This window comes from Perissodus microlepis, chromosome 22 (genome assembly GCF_051167445.1).
Source record: "Perissodus microlepis isolate ML-2025 ecotype Zambia chromosome 22, ASM5116744v1, whole genome shotgun sequence".
In the NCBI taxonomy this organism is placed as follows: domain Eukaryota; kingdom Metazoa; phylum Chordata; class Actinopteri; order Cichliformes; family Cichlidae; genus Perissodus; species Perissodus microlepis.
Window position 1 is genome coordinate 30,644,749 of NC_140481.1, and position 17,510 is coordinate 30,662,258.

Here is a 17,510-nt window from a genome sequence, read left to right on the forward strand (position 1 = left end):
ATGTGTGTCAGCTGGGTGGATTTATTAGCTGACAAACTTGGAGTTTTCCAGTGGGTGGAAATGCGTAATAACTTTTATTCCATCAGCTGCAGAAAAACTGGACTGCATAGCAAACAGTCTGTTTAATTGCAGACTTGGCCTGCAGTTAAATGTAGTAGTTGTTGAATATACACAGACAGTGAAAACTCAAACGGTGCACCTGTCCAACTATCGTAGCTGAATAAATAATGATTCCTCCACTATACTGCAGTACTGAGATTTATTTACATATTAAACAGGCAACTCTCAACTTGATCACACCTTTCCACTCTGTTTGGAAAGGTGTGATCAAGTGTGGTTAGTTTGCACTTGTTAAAGCAGCTGTGTCTGTCCCATATGATCCATTCTGTGTGGTCCAAGCACAAAACACAGCAGAGCTTTCTCACCAGTGCTTCTGCTGGACTAATGCAAAGATGCACACTGGGGAGTTAATTTAACCCTTCCAACACAAATCCTGGTTTAGCAGCTGTAATTAGAGCGAATAGGTGGACTATTCTGGTATTAATTTGTGACATTTCCTTTTTGTTTTTCTTTAGGCCTACACTTCAGATGAAACAAAAAGTTGAGCAAAGTAAACCACATGCAGATCCATTTTGAAGAGGCCTGAAGTCTCAGTAGGAACAAACATATCCAAGACACACTCGAATATTTGTAGCTTTTGTGTGAAAGCCTGTGTGAAGTGTCATTGTAGTGGCCTTGCTATTGAAGGCCACAGGTTTAATCCTTCTTGATTTTCCACTTTTATCTTCCTTTAGGAGCACGGTGAAACTGCCGTGGCTGTTTTGGTTTCAACCATCATGGAAATCTGTCCTGGTGCTCTCACTGCACTGCTGTCTCTGGTTTCAACCTGCACAAGTTCATCAGGGCAACACAGAGGTAACCAGCACTACATATTCTGTGCCACACCTCAGAGTATGTTGTTGCTGTTTAGGCTTTTTTATGTTTAAGACAACAAGCAAAGATTTTATGTTTTGCTTGAGTTGTTTAAAGGTTTTTGATTGTGTTGTTCTGTGTGTTTCTTTTAGCTGCTTCTGTTCTGAGAAAGAACTTTTGATATTGTTTACATTTCTGAGGTTTTGCTTAATCATGATTATTGTTCTGTTAGGCCGCCCATCTGTTGCTTCAGTGACTATTTCTTTGTTTTCCACCTGTAGTATGCATTTGAATTCTGCAAATGTGTGTTTGAAAGTAGATTACTTCACTGTCTGAAGCTTGATTTGTAACACAGCATTAAATATTACACCCCACATGCTGTAACCTCTGCTGTAGCCTGACATACACGCTCTAAGAAAAGCAGCTACATGTACACAAAACAGAATGCTGTGGTAAGCATATTATTATGTACACCTGATCATTACAAGGGTAATGCCCCTGCATCCATTTTCTTAATTGCTTATCCAAGTTAGGGTCCCAGGAGGCCTGGAGTCTGTCCCTGTTGTCGTAGAGCTGGACAGGTTGGCAGTGCGTCACAGGGATCACGCAGAGAGAAATTATAGCAGCAATGGCTAATATTTTTAAAAATGTAGACATACACTCATCTGCACTTTAGGTGCACCTTGCTAGTACTGCATTAGACCCCCATTTACCTTCAGAACTGCATCAGTTTTCCACAGCATAGATCATGTGAATCTCCAATGTGTTTTCTAATCTTCTATTGTCCAGTTTTGGTGAGCCTATATGAATTGTATGAGTTTCCTGTTCTTAGCTGACGGGAATGGTACCGTGTGGTCTGCAGCTGTAGCTGTGCTCCCTGGTTAAATACTTGCTTACCTTTGTTGTAACAAATGGTTATTTGAGCTCTTGTTGCTCTCCTGTCAACTTGAACCAGTCTGGGCATGTTTTCTGACATCAGCAGGGTATTTTTCACCCAGAGCTGGTCATCTTGGTCACTGCCTGAATGCACCGAGTTGCTGCCATGAAACTCACAGTTTAGATATTTGCATTGGCAATCAGGTTTACAGGCATGCCTAACAAACTCACTTGTTCCTCATTTTCATTCTAACAGGTCTTTGAGCCAGTTTTTCTTTCTTTTAAAGTGTTTCATTTGTAAAGAAACAAATTTCCCAGTGTTTATTTCCTCATTCCAGTTTGAATAACCCAGTTTCATGTGTGACTGGAGAGCAGAGCAAACCAGTTCAGCCTTTATAAGGCTCTACAGGGATCAGCCATAAACCATACTGGACTGTGGTTACTGCTGATTAACACATGAGACAATTTATCTTTCCAGATTCTGTGAGAAGTTCTCTTTTGGTCCCTTCCTGCTGAAAGGGTTCATTTTGAATTTCTGTGCTTAAACAGTCTCCATGTAAGGAGCTAACAGATCGAAGAGTTTTGCTTTTCTTTCGTCTGAGTTTTGAAAAGACACGTTGTTATTGTGCATGTTTTCACATAATTTGCATAACAACGAAACAAATTAAACTATTTAGCATTCGCCACCTGTTCTTTAGCACTGAAAACACAAAGCACTGACCTCTAACACTGATAATCAGACTTAGGCAGTTAAAATTAGCAGCAGGCTAATTAGTGGCATGTTTTAAAAACTGCATCTTATTTAAAAAAAACAAAAAAAACCAGATCTCTTAATACTGTTGGATGGATTAGTAACATCTAAACTCAAGGTTGAATGACCAGGAATCCCCTCCAAAGAAACGCTGAGAAGCATATAGCTTCTCCCTTTTCATGACCTCGTTGACCTGCAGCTCTTTAAATGTTGAGCAACAACTAGTTCAGTTAGTATATTATTCACTTGGTATTTAGTCTGTCTCATTAAATTTGAGTTCATTTTACAGATAGCTTGGAGAACTGCAGGGGTAACCCCAGCTGGAACTATTTGTGTTTGTGTGTGCGGTGTGAATCCATGCCTTTCAGTGTATGTGCGTGTTTGTGTGTAAGCGCGTCCTGGCTTTGCGTCCACAGCAGTACTGGTATTGCTGAGACAGACGGTGAGCGGGTGGGTTTATTTTTGGGTCAGTGACAGTGTGTCAATGGCTGCAGATGCGTCGGAAAGGAAAGCTCTTAGATACAAGCAAACCCTGGTCAGTGTCCCTTCTCTTTCATTTCTCTTTCGCTCTCTGTCTGTCTCTGTCCTTGTGCCATGTCTACACCAGCCTTGATGTTTCATATCTAGCATGCGTCTGCAGTTTTGTTGCGGGAGTCCTGCATAACGCACCTGTATCGTCCACACTAATCTGCGTCCTTGTGAATGAACAGCATGTGACAAGGTGATGTGTAACAGCAGTGTCAAACACACGGGCGTGCAAACAGGTGCTCAGATGCTGTGCAGCTCCTTCGCCCCTGATCGGGGCATGCACTTACGCACTGAGACGCTGTCTCGCTACTTGTTTCCTACCGTCTCTGCTGGCCACCTGTTTGCTACCCTCTCTGTGCCTCGCTTCTTAAGCCCTGCTTGGTCTTTGCACATGTGGGAAAGGCTTCTGTGACAAGTGTATGACTCTGCATGTCAACAGTTTCTGTGTATTAGGGGGTTTTGTGCGTGTACATGTGTGTGTCCCAGGTGGTTTTCCATATGTTTCCAAAGAGGGGAAACCTGACCATGCATTTGCAGCATTCATGTAGCTGCTTGTGTCTTTTGGGACAAAGCAGTGTGAAGAGCGTCTCTCAACATCTGGCGGGTTTTCATTACAGCTTTGAGAGGTTCTGTTACACAACTCTGAATCTTCTTTTTCTTGTTGTTGAGTTGTTTAGGAGACGAGAGAACTGGAAACATTTTTGTTTGTTGCTTTGTTGTTGGTGTTTTTCTCTTCTTAATATCTGATTGTTCACTGTTAGCTTGTGATTTCTATTGAATGTTTTTTTTACATCTACAATAATAAGCAAAAGATCCGCTTTTTGAGGTGGATCAGTGACACTCTATATTTTTATTGTGTGACTTTAGTAGAGTGGCTGTCATTGATTCATAGCTGATTCACTGATTCATGTCATAGGTCTTGGCCTTGCTGTAGCTCATCAGTTCATCCCCTGTCTGAACCAAGCTGTTCGAGCTCCCTTCCCTCTTTTTGTAGGACAACTTTCTTATGAATAGCTTCCTCGTGCAAAACTGGTCCCTTGTGCATACACTGATCTTTTTAGTTCAAATTTGGCTTTGTGTAATGTAAGTATCTGGACCTTTAACAGAAAATATAGCAGAAAATAAGGAAAAGCATGGTGGGGAAAAGTGCATTGTTTTTCTTCTGATGTAACGGACAGGCTGTAAAACAACCTTTTTTGCGCCACCGACCGGTTTATGTCCGACAACATTTTCACGGACCGGACTTTAAGATATTGCGGATAAATACAACAAAATAAAACTAGTACCGCTACAAAAAAAAAAAAGATTTATTCATAACACATAGGAAAAGACCCAGGGAAACCGAGTTAACGCTAAAAATGATAACAGAATGATGATAAAAACCATAAATTTCACGCCCAAGCCTCAAGGCCCGTGCATGGCCCCGGACCATGGACCGCTACTATAAAAGATAGTTATGGTTTAATTGAATCATTTATTCTAAAGGATTTCTGATTTTTAATGAAATTGAATAATATAATGATAAGAAAAGTTAGAAACCCTGGTACACAACTGGGAAACAGAAATCTCTCTTGCTGTTACTGACAGATACATGCCACATTATACTGGTTTGTGAAGCGAGTGGTACACATGAGTGTATTTCAGTGTGTTAAGAAGAGAAATGTTAAACTTTTTTTGGCTTTAGTTGCCAGGATAACAGTTTTAACAATCTTTAAACATCATAAATGTTCATTAGGTAACAAACAGTGGAACATAAGAGTGACGATTGCTGAGAATATGCCTTTGTACACTTATCCGTATACTGAAAATTGTTATGATGAATCCATGAATTCAATTTCATGCTGTATTAGATGGAAATTAACATTCTTTGCTTTCATAAATAATGACTCATTTAAGTGACATCACAAGTTTTAGAGATAGCTTTTTTTTTTTTTTTACTTTACACTGCTGAATATTTAAAGCCTATCAAATTAGGATTGAAATCCTCACAGTCTCAGACCTTTCTGAAGGTCTATTTTATTTATACTTTCTGTATTTTTACTTTGTGTACTTGTAAGATACTCGTCCATGAAGCTGCCTTTGATTGCAGTGCTGTCTTTTTAATCTCCTGAGACATTTTCCTGCTTAAATCATGGTTAGTTAAAAGCAAATAAAAAATATATATTAAAAAAATCACTCTGACAGACTAAGCCATACAGCAGCCCTCCTCAGTGGTGTTGAGAGGCTGGAATGTGAAGGCTGGTGATCAGAGTGACCTATAGAATTTAATGGCTGTTGAAATCGTACGCCTATGAGTACCTGAGAGAGTGCAAAGTTATCTAATCTGTCATGTGTGTGTTTGTGCTTTTGGATACTATGCAGGTTGTGGTAACATCTTCCCCATTTCTTATGTGTCCTTTTTTAAATTTGATAATAAAAAAACTCTGACAGCGATTTCTTACAAACAGGACATGTGGCCGGAGAGCTGGCAGTCATGCAGAGAATGCGTGGAGTTAAACCGGCCTCTATTTTAGAAGCGCTTCATATGCGTTGGCTTTGACTGCACATGACGACATATAGTGGCTTAACTCACATTGTTATATAAATCCCTCTCTGTACAGACTGCTCATGATGTGACATAATTCAGTTGGGAAAAAATATTAGTAAATTATCCAAAAAGAACAAAAAACCTCTAATTATCTTCCAGAACAGTGTGGTTAGAGACAGAAAATGTATCAGATTTATGGTTTCCTGATTTTCTTTTTTCTGTTCTGTTTATGAAATGCACAGAAAATATGAACATTTCATTGAGTTTCTTTTGCAATATTTGTATAGATAATCAGTGGTTAGCACTGTTGTGTCACAGGAAGAAGATCCTAGCTCCATCTCTGCTCCCCCGTCTGGCCTGGTTTTCCTGTGTGTAGTCTGCATGTTCTCTCCGTGCTTGCGTGGGTTCTCTCTGGGTTCTCCAGCTTCCTCCCACAGTCCAATTCTAAATTGGATATAGGTGTGAATCTGAGTGTGAATGGTTGTCTGTCTTTGTGTTAGCCCTACAGCAGGCTGATAACCTGCCCAGGGTGTACCACGCCTCTCGCCACGTGACAGCCCGTCCACCATATGATAGGTGCCCCAGTTCCAGTCTGTCCTGGCTGGCCCTACCAACTCTTTATTATAAGAAGTTAAGTTGCCACTGTCCAGCTGTAGGTACTTCATGCCAACAAGCAGTAACAACAGATCAAAAAGGCATTTGTCCCATTTAAAATATTTGCCAAGTTAAGAGGTCAGTCTGACTAAAAAACCTGGACACTGTGTGCATATATGGTGATGACCTGTCAATCACAAAGTAACCACACTTTTAATCAGCCAAGGTTTGGCATGGCATTCTCTATAAATGTTATATCATTTGGAAAAAAATATAGAATTTCTTAAATGAGCCTCAAAACTAACCACCGAGCCCATGAGCTCATTAAGAAAGTGTTTACTGAGCTCATAAATCAGTGCAGAAGTAGTGTTATTTCTCTATTGATTGTTATGAAAATGGACGTCTTTTCTTAATAAGAGTCGCTCCCTGTTGGCTCTTTGAAATATGGCATTTTTTTGGCAATTGTCCCACTTTTCAGACCCAGAAGTACGTCTGTCTTTGATATACTGAGTGTTTTGGAGCAGTTTTAATCCCTTCATACTTCCTTTCGATGTATTCCCAAAGCGAACAGGACCCAGTTAGAAGAACACAGAGTAAATGAATGTGAGACATAGGAAAAACCATGGAATACGATGAGGCATTGAAATGTACGATGGTAGGAGAGAGGTGTGGGAAGTGTAATGAGGAATATTGGATCACACTGGTCCTAAATTTAGCCCAGAGTAGTGTTTCAGCGGCAAAGAGAGAGAGAGAGTGGTGAAGAAAGGAATAAGAGTAGGGTGCAGTGAAGGAAGGGGGCACAAGTGATTAGTGCAGAGTAGAGTTTCAGTGGTCAAGAGGAAAACAGGAAAGAGGTAAAGGGGACAGTGTCAGATTTCTGACAACATACAGTACTGCGCACAAGTCTTGAACCACACCTCATGTCTTTGATTCTTGCTTCCAAGCAGCCAGACGTTCGTGGAATTTTTAAAAGTAGTCTCGAGCAGTAATTCTCTGGGATTTCTTAAGGTCTTTCAAACTTTGTCTTTGGACGTTGGCTGCTTTTTCGTTAGTCCTTTTACTTTTCTTACTCTAGTTAATCGCTTAACACTGGCCTATGAATCATTTAAGCACTTAAGGGATGAATGAATGTTGTGTCAACACATAACAGACAACTTAGCAAAGAAACAATTTTAGTTGGTCAGTTGAGCCAAAGCCTCATAAATCATCTCAGGCTCTCAAGAAGGAAAGAGAAGAAGGAAAGTAAGAGGAAAAGGCTAAGGATGCCAAGTTATAAATAAAGAACATTTTGAGGCCTTCATTTCTATTGATTGCATACTGCAAAGTGTGAATCTACTGCCACAAGGTGTCAGCAGCAGCAACATTGTAGCAGCAATGACACAGCAGAAGTCAAATCTGGCCCAAGTAGAATTTTCCCTGAAAATTGGATGTAAAAGTAACTGCTTAACACTGGTTTTTTTTTAAAAACAATAACTAACATAACTTCTTCCTTGGATCACGTTTTTTTTAACCAGTTGCTGAAAGCTTTCATTTTCTGCATGTAATTGCATCAGTAGAGCACCAGTCCATCCATCGTTTGCTCTTCCTGTCACATGGCATGCAGCTAGCCAGTCCTCGACTGAGTCATTTGTTTACTTTTGGTTGCATATGACCAGTTCTCACCCTCATATTCTCATGCACCTCTTAGCCTGTTTGTTGTTTCCGTGTTTAACTTGAGTGCTTTTATTGCATATTTTACATATTTTTGTTCTTCACTGGAGGTTGTTGAAGCAGCTCACTTCCTGGGTGCTAAATTGAAGGCAGACATGCTGCTCTCATCCTCAGTGACTGGGTTTGTCTTGTTGTTGTGCTCAGGATTGTCAGTGTGTGGCATCACTGTATCACTAATACTCAGATATGACACAGCCTGAGAGAGTTCAGGCTGTGTTGAAGAATAAAGGCAGTCATACAAACTATTGGCTTTCATGCTTGTGGGAATTCTACAACCTGTGTTTTTGCCGTGTATACTCTTTTTACTCTTTTTCCAACTTTATTTGCCTCTTATCCATTTTCCTAGCAAAATACAAGAAATGAAGTGTGACTCAAAAACCTTGCACATCATTAGTATGTGTGAAATTTGAATCTCTTAAATTCAGAATGTTTTTATTGTTTGTCATCCTAATAACCAATTTGTCCACATTTTTTCTGTTATAGTGTTGATTCAACAATTTTAATTCAGGATTCCTTTGTGCCATCTGTTTGCATGTTATGGAAATTATGAGAAACTCCTTGTGTAGAATGCACAAAGCATCTTTTTGTAATGTGCTTTTGTATTTTAAAAGCTTGTTTCACCCAATTTAAATGCTGCTTAGATTAAACGAGTGCTACACCGTGTGATCCTTTTAACTTTTAACACATGAGCTCTGAGTCAAGACGTCCGTGCCTTGCTCTGTTGTTTGAGCCTGTGCTCTGTTGTTTGAGCCTGTGCTCTGTTGTTTGAGCCTGTGCTCTGTTGTTTGAGCCTGTGCTGTGTGCAGGCATTCAGTTATAGTACTTTGTGTGTTATGCTGCTCAGGTTTCACCATGCATTGACTGCCATCTATGCACACAAACACACACAGACACACAGCATGTCCAGCGCCTTATGTGCACGTGTGTCTGTGTATCTAAATCCATCCATCCGTCAGTCGGCCTGTCCGTGAACCTGCTAAATCAGAAGGCGTTGAAAGGATCACACGTGGACGTGATATAAGCGACAACTTACCAGCTTGTCGCTTATATTCCTGGGTTGCTATTGTCTGCTGTTCATGTACCAAAGCACATATGAGGCTCGGTCCTGTATTTGTGGGGCAGTGCTGGAGTTTTTTATGGTTCAAGTGTAAATGGGTAAATGAGCTGGAATCTCTGTATCGACTCTGCCTTTTGTATCTATGAAGTGACAATGAAATTTAAAGAATACACAACCTCTATGACTGTGGTGACGACTAGGCCTGATCCACCTGTCAGGGAGGTTTTTACACATTTGCATCACATTTGCACCATAACAGAGTGAAACCATGGTAAAGGTTTCACACTCAGATTACATTAAGTGAAGTCAAACTTTACATTCAAATACTAGTTTTAGTAAATTGTTACATTGTGATTTAATACTATATTAAAAAATACTACTAAAAATACTCTTTATTTGCAGCTGCATGATGTAAATACATGAGATCAGAGAATATGATGAGCGTATTGACTGTGCACCAAAGCATTTTTTGTCAGTATGCAGTTACACTAAGGTGGCTACACTATGTGTCGTTGAGTTTATGTGACTCTGTTTGTTGCATTTACAGTTTAGTATTTTTGTTTTCCTTGCAGCTGCATTGCTTCTGTGTTTTAACTACAAAAAATCTTTTCTTTCATTGAAGTGAGATTCCCACAGAGAGAGTGAATGCACTTTCCCTCTGTTTGGTTTTGCAGCAGATGGTAAAAATGGTAAATGGCCTGTATTTGTATAGCGCTTTACTAGTCCCTAAGGACCCCAAAGCGCTTTACATATCCAGTCATCCACCCATTCACACACACATTCACACACTGGTGATGGCAGCCACCCTGGGGCGCACTGACAGAGGCGAGGCTGCCGGACACTGGCGCCACCGGGCCCTCTGACCACCACCAGTAGGCAACAGGTGAAGTGTCTTGCCCAAGGACACAACGACCGAGACTGTCCAAGCCGGGGCTCGAACCGGCAACCTTCCAATTACAAGGCGAACTCCCAACTCTTGAGCCACGATCATCAGATGACATTTTACAATAGTTAGCGACTGAAAACAGAGGCTGAATTCTCAGTACAGCACTCCAAACTAGTCCTAAACTGTTCGGCTATGTGAGAAAGAATAAATTGAGAATTATGAAAGCAGCCTTTGCAGCGTTCAAACTCAGCCCGTGTACATTGAAAATGTAGTTTAGATATAGATATAATATTTGTTGGTAGCACTTGAGACAGGACGGACTTTGAACACATGTAAAAGAATTTCACACATGTGCACATCAAAATATTTGAATATAAACACATTTTACTTCTAGTGGGTTATTTTTTTTATGCTTAATCAAATGATGAGCTGCTAGTCTGTCCCCCATTGATCTTCTTTTGTCTGCAATTATTGTGTAATTTGCCAGCAGAAGAACCATAATCTAGCTCATTCAAAACAACATATTTATGTATTAAGTATGCTTGGGCAATTCAATAACATTTTCACCATCAATTCAGCAGCTCTCTATTTCGAACACATGGCTGTGTGTGTGTGTGTGTGTGTGTGTGTGTGTGTGCAGAATCTCTGTCAGTATCTGTGTACAGGATGTACTTGGCCAATCACAGGCAGTATATTTATCCAGACTTATGAACCAAATGTATAGGCTGGTATAGGAGCAACAGGCCAGACTGAGTAGTTAGAAGAACATTCCTCACACTTTGATTTAACTCATCAATCTCACAAAAGCCCAGGTGTCCTAGTTTCCCCCAGCATTTAAGTGCATCGTGCATTAATGAATCTGTGTGGAGCTGAACTGTGTACACATTTAATAACCTGAAATGAAGAAAATGATCACAAATATTTTTAGGCATTAATGACATTAATTAAATCTGAGTTTTAGTCCACAGATCAGGCATTACATTATATTTGCCACCACTTTGAGTCCCATCGGGTCTTTATTGAAGTGAAACCCAGACACTTGTAAATGTGACAGGGGAGAATTAATCTCTTCCCCAGATGTCCCGGACAGTTTTCATGGAGTCTGTCCAGCGGTGATAAATCTAGAGGCAGAGTCCATGTTTCCGTTTCCATTAGAGCCGTTTGGCTCAACACGTGGTCCTGTCTAATTTTAAAGTGAACCCTTCTTTGCCAGGGTGCCAAAAGGAAAACACTTCTCATTCTCACTGTCTCAGGAGCTACCTGTGCATGTCTGATGGATGAGTCATGAAAAGACAAAAATTGTTAACTGATCGTTTGGCAGCTCTATGGGGAGTACCAAGAAAACCAAGGAGGCTCCGGCAGACGGGAGGCCACACGCCTGCTGACCGAGAGGCAGATCAAGAAACATGGGACCCACCACCGCAGCCACGCCAGGACACGGCACGGACATGGGCGCCGTGGCCAAAACGGATACCACAGCCGCCATCAATACAGCTACTACAGCAGGCAACGGAACAGGCGTCAGTCCAATATGGAGACCGACGCTACTGAGGAGCAAACAGCTGAGCCCGACCTCGCGTCTTCTGTGAAGAAGAAGCGCTCCTACTCCAAGTGTAGAGGTGAGATGAGGTAAAAGTGAAGACAGAAAATGATGCTGTGTGAGTGCCACGTTTAGAGCTTCTGGGATGTGTTGGTTTCTGCAGACTGCATAGCACGAGTGCAGCGATTCCTTGTGACCAGGTTGGGAGAGGACTGGATCTTCCTGGTTCTCCTGGGCATCACAATGGCACTGGTCAGCTGGACAATGGACTACGCCAGTGCAAAGAGTCTACAAGGTAGGACTGTGAAGCAAAAACACAAGTCAGGTGTTTGTGCAAGAAACACTTTTCTTTCTGTCCTCTTCTAATATCTAACCCTTTCCCTTCCTCTCTCTCCTTCTATCCATGTAATTTGGTTCTTTTACTTCTTCTTTTAATTTACTTTGATTTTGCTTTTTTCTGCCTCTACACTCGTTTTCTTTTCCTCCTTAAATTTCCTCCTGCATCAGCCTATAAGTGGATTCACGGGGAGCTGAGGGGGAACATCCCCCTGCAGTACCTGGCCTGGGTATCCTATCCCCTGATGTTTATCCTCTTCTCCTCCCTCTTCTGTCACCTGGTTTCCCCTCAAGCTATTGGTCTGTACCCCTGTCTTTCTCATGCTTCTGTGTGTTTGTCTACCTTAACGTGTAATCCATAGATTTAAAAGTGCATTTCAAATCTAATCTGCACTCTTAAATACTGGGACAGGATCAAATATTTAGGTTCTTATTGGTTATGAAATTAAGAAAAAAATAGGGAACTGAAGCTGAGGGAGAAGATCTCCAACTCATTTTCTCTGCAGCCATTAAACAACCGATCAACAAAATAGTTTTTCATTCATCTAAACTAATCAGTGAGAAGAAATTCTGTAATTTTTCACACTTTCAGCCCTTTATGATGCTTGTTTACCAACAGCAGCTTTACAGGGGAAAGTTTTTGCATTGCTATTGTTTTCTGTCTGTTTTCGTTCTCACGGTGTCACACAGTACTGCTGTTTTGTTGTCTCACAGATAGACACAAGGTTTTCCTTTGGTTTGGTGCCTTTGGACATATGGACGTTTGTAAAAGACCTCTCACATTTGTGTGCAATCAATTTTGTGCTTCATATGGTTAATACTGTGGATTTGATTTGATGCCTAAACCTAAACAGCAGGCACAATGAAGGGGGAAAAAAGAACGAATCCACCAAGTGAAACAAACACACAACATAAATGACCCACAGTCTCCTGGCTGGCAAACTTTTGACGCTTTCTCCAACCTGCAAATGTGGAATTTTTTTGTAGCTTTTTCCTTCAAGCATCACTAACTGACTGCAAAGGAAAACTTGTAATTATTTCTGCAAGCAGCATTTGACATAAAATGCCACTCGCAGAAGTGTTTGATGCCCTTGAATGAAAATTAATTGATAATTTGCAACAAATTATTCGGAAAACAGCAGCACCAAAGCCATCTGAGACAAGTGTAAGGTTAGGAAAGTGTGTCGAGTCATAAAAGGTTCATAACAGTTATTATTATTATTATTATTTTGTAATATAACCCTTCTGATCTAGGTTCTGGTATACCAGAGTTGAAGACCATCCTGAGAGGTGTGGTACTAAAGGAGTATTTGACTCTGAAGGCGTTCATTGCCAAAGTCATTGGTCTGACGGCTGCTCTGGGCAGCGGCATGCCTGTAGGCAAAGAGGTGGGTCAGCCCAGATAAATGAAAAAGCTTCTTGCGGGCTGTTTCATTTAATCGAACCATTGCATTGTTTTATTTGATTAACCTTTTTCTTTTTATGCTCTATTCCTTCACTCAGGGCCCGTTTGTTCACATTGCCAGCATCTGTGCAGCAGTTCTCAGCAGGTTCATGTCCTTTTTTTCAGGAGTTTATCAGGTAAGCTGATGTCAGGAAACACTCGAATTTCCCTCTGATTGAATATTCCTTATTTATATGTTGCTTCAATGCTGACTCCTCCTCCTCTCTGGATCAGTAGAATCCATACTGTTACACAGACATCCTGACGGTCGGTTGTGCTGTCGGGGTGGGCTGCTGCTTCGGTACTCCGCTTGGAGGTACACATCCTTTTCCCTGTGTTCCTCTGCTCTCTTTGTCTGACTCATATCCCTCAGGAGTGCACGTAAGACAGTCAGGCCTCTGCTTTGGGTATTTTCATCACAGTCTGGTGCACACAGGAAACCGAAATTCAGAGTCAAAAACAGAAAATATCAGAATTATGTTCAACTACAGTCAGTTTTCCATATTGCAGAGGTTTTAAATGTAGATTAGTGTGATGATTGAAGTACACATCTGATACATGACTAATTCTCTGCTCTTTTTTTCTTCCTCCACCAGGTGTGCTCTTCAGCATAGAGGTAACATCTACATACTTTGCTGTAAGAAACTACTGGAGAGGATACTTTGCTGCTACATTTAGTGCCTTCATATTCAGAGTGTTATCCGTGTTTAATAAAGATGCAGGTATGTGTGCAAATATATATATACTACTTTCCAAGACATGAGCTAGAGGGAGCCCTCTCTCCACGAAGCAAAGTGTCATGTCTTTATATGGACACTGACAATATGTGTGTACTGTAGTTACAGCACTCTCCCTCCACTAGATGGCGATCTCCTCCTTCATGTAGCAGCAGAGTGTTTCAGTGCCTCGCTCGCGTCTCCGTGAATGTTTAACCAATCATTTTGCTGTACAAACACATTCCTGTGACTTTGCAGTACACCACATATTAGTTTTGTGTTTGTATGTCACAGTAAATGTGTTATCTGATATTAGTCTAAGTACTAAAATAACCACAAGCTCCAGTTCATTATTTAAATGAATTGAAATGAAAGCCGAGGGTATAAATTTGGGCACTTTTTCTTTTTCTTGCAGTAACCATCACGGCTCTGTTCAGGACAAACTTTCGTATGGATTTCCCTTTTGATCTGCAGGAGCTGCCAGCATTTGCCATCATTGGGTGAGCAAAGAGAAAGCAAACACACACACTCCCCGGCAACCTCGTTAGGTACACCTGTTCTTTGTGAAGGCATATGTCCAACTCACCAGTATTTGGACAGAAAGTGCATCAGAACAAGGAAAAGCGTGATTTAAGTGACTCTAATTGTGGCATAATTGCTGGTCTGAATATTTCATAAACTGCTGATCTACTGGGATTTTTCCCTCATAGCCATCTGCAGGGGTTACTGAGAAATGTCCAAAAAAGAGAAAATATGTAGAGGTCAGAGGAGAATGGTCACTCTGCTTCAACCTGACAGGCAGCGGTAAATTAAACAACCACTCGTTACATGCAGAAGAGCTCACCCTGACAATGTCTGAAACAGTTTGGCTGCAGCAGCAGAAGACCAGACTACATGCAACTTATGTCAGCCAATAACAGGAAACTGAGGCAAAAACTCACACAGGCTCATCAAGACTGGAAAAATGTTGCCTGGCCTGATTTGTCTCGATTTCTGCTGCAACATTCAGATGTCAGGATCATAATTTGGCATAAAAAACATGGATCCATCCTGCATTGTATCATTGGCTGCTGGTGGTGTAATAGTGTGGGGGATATTTTCTCGGCACACTTTGGGGCCCATGTCTGTCTCTTTATGATCACATAGTGTCCATCTTCTGATGGCTCCTCCTAGCAGAATAATATGTCGTGTTTCAAAGCTCGAGTAATCTCAAACAGGTTTCTAAAAGATGACAATGAGTTCAGCCACCAGATTTCAATCTAATAGGGACACCTTTGGATTGTGGTGGACATCATGGACGTGCAGCTGACAAATCTGCAGTAACTCCGTGACATCATGTCAATGTGGACCAAAATCTCTCTCGAAACATTTCCAACATGTTATTGAATCTATGCCATGAAGAATTAAGGCAGTTCTGAAGGGAAAAGGTGGCCCAACCTGGTACTAGCAAGATGTAACTAATGAAGTATGCATGTCTTGATGCATGCTCAATCATCCAGGTATTTAAATCGTAAAAGGTTGATTCTGTTCATCTGGACGTAGCGTTTTCAGTTCCAGATGAACAGAATCAACCTTTTGGGATGAGAGTATATATGTTTGACCATTTTCACTCTGCATGTCCAAACATGTCCTCAGGGACCAGACTGAAAATGGAGTAAATCAGTTGAATAATAAAAATGTAGTTGCAGCTGTTATGTTATGATTTCCTCTACTCGATGAGTATTTACACAGAGTTTGCTACAGTTAGGTTGACATGAGAAAATGAAGGTGATTGCTAGTTACTCAGTCATAACCAGTTACTTGCTGAGGGGCTGCTGATTTGTTTGAGGCTACTCTGCTTCATGTGCTGAGCAGTAAAGACGCAGCACCACAACTTTGAACCAGGTGAAGTTTCTTTCATAGATGGGAACGCCAGCGCTCTTTACGGTTATTACAATCAAAACCATCCAGTATAAAAAAACCACAGCAAACCAACTGCTCAGAAAAAGCCTAAACATGAAACAGAAACGTCATTTTTCCCTGACATTCAGTTTAAAGCTTTTATTACTTTTTAAATTGTAAGTGCAGTGTTGTTCTACACCAGTGGTGTCCAACTCCAGTCCTCAAGGACCGGTGTCCTGAAACTTTTCCACGTGTCCCTGTTACAACACACCTGAATAAAATTAGTAGGCATTAGCAAGACTCTATAGAACTTGACTGCATGCTGAGCTGGCAACCCCTAACTCAAGTAAATTTAAGTAAAAGTAACTGTTTGGAAAAATGTACTTCTAACAGTACCTTTATTGCACCTTGTTCATTCACTCATGAGCTGCTGTAACATGAATCAAATGGCTGAGTTGCCACCTCAGCATGCAGTCAAGTTTTGTAGTCTTGCTAATGACCTACTAATTGTATTCAGGTGTGTTGCAGCAGGGACACATGGAAAGGTTTCAGGACACCGGCCCTCGAGGAGTTTGAGACCTCTGTTTTAGATGCATCCTTGTTCCGACGCACCTGAATCAAATGAATGGCTTGTTATCAGGCCTTTGCCAAACTTGATGGCTGAAGAGGTAATCCAACCATTTGGATTCAGCTGTGTTGGAGTAGGGATGCATCTAAAAGCTGCAGGACAGTAGCTCTCGAGGACTGGAGTTGGACGCCTCTGTTCTACACGATAGAAACTGCATTATAAAGTAAGCAAAATCACCTTTTTTCCCCACTGGCCAATAAAACTACCAGTAGTGCCCAATGTAACATCAGACACTGGACAAATGTCTTGAAACTATGCTGATATGTATGACAGCAACATGTATATAATAAATGACTTAAGGCTGTAATTAATGAGTGTCCGACTTTCTCGTTGGTACAGGATCTTCTGCGGGTTCCTCGGCGCGTTCTTCGTCTACCTCAACAGACAGGTGGTGCTGTTTATGAGAAGACCCAATGCCATGACCCGCTTCCTGACTAAACAGTGAGCCTCTCTTTGCTGTGGCAGCTTTTAATTTACTTTAGCCCATGCTGCCTGTGCCTTACTGTAGGTATTTTAATTACTTTAATGCACAGGTATAATCAGGGTAATTACTGGTGCTTGTTTCGTTCACAGAGGTTTGACTTTCCTTTTGTTTTCCCTCCCAGCCGACTGCTTTTTCCCGCTGTGGTAACGCTGATAATCGCCACCTTGACCTTTCCACCTGGATTTGGACAGTTCATGGCAGGAGAGGTCAGTTTATAGCTTGTTGTCCTGTTTATTATGTAAGCACTATAGATTATTGAATAATTGATTTACATGCTAATTTATTTATTTTAGTAATCATTTGTTTTTACATCAAGAACACAAAGTTTTGGTGTCCAGTAACCATCCTCATGTAGTCGTATATGTATTGTAACCTGAAAGCATAATCTGAGCTTCTTTGGCCTGAAGTCCACAGAAAGCAGACACCAGTGGTCTCTTAGATCTTCGGTTTCCTTTGGTGCAGAGCATCATCACAGTCCAGTAGCCATGATAAATGTGAGCCTGCTGTGTCCCCTCCACTGATGTTACATCACACAAGTTTTGGGATTTGAAGTTCAGTATTTACAAACCGTGACCTCTGAGTGCCGCAGGGTGCTCCTAACATGAACACTTAGTTTGAGCACTAATGAGAGACAAACCAG

The 17,510-nt window shown here is 41.1% G+C and overlaps 1 protein-coding gene across 1 annotated transcript in view; it reads left to right on the forward strand.

Moving 5' to 3' along the window:
- The first annotated feature begins 2,945 nt into the window (after positions 1-2,945).
- LOC146363499 (chloride channel protein 1-like) overlaps positions 2,946-17,510 on the forward strand; it is a 54,727-nt gene continuing 40,162 nt past the window's right edge. Inside the window, exons 1-11 of the mRNA XM_084919745.1 lie at positions 2,946-3,074; positions 11,163-11,460; positions 11,545-11,676; positions 11,889-12,017; positions 12,972-13,105; positions 13,221-13,298; positions 13,399-13,477; positions 13,758-13,883; positions 14,293-14,377; positions 16,726-16,827; positions 16,992-17,076. Of these exons, the coding sequence (XP_084775871.1) occupies positions 3,024-3,074; positions 11,163-11,460; positions 11,545-11,676; positions 11,889-12,017; positions 12,972-13,105; positions 13,221-13,298; positions 13,399-13,477; positions 13,758-13,883; positions 14,293-14,377; positions 16,726-16,827; positions 16,992-17,076 (1,299 nt within the window). The 5' untranslated portion in view covers positions 2,946-3,023. The remainder of the gene's footprint in view (positions 3,075-11,162; positions 11,461-11,544; positions 11,677-11,888; positions 12,018-12,971; positions 13,106-13,220; positions 13,299-13,398; positions 13,478-13,757; positions 13,884-14,292; positions 14,378-16,725; positions 16,828-16,991; positions 17,077-17,510) is intronic.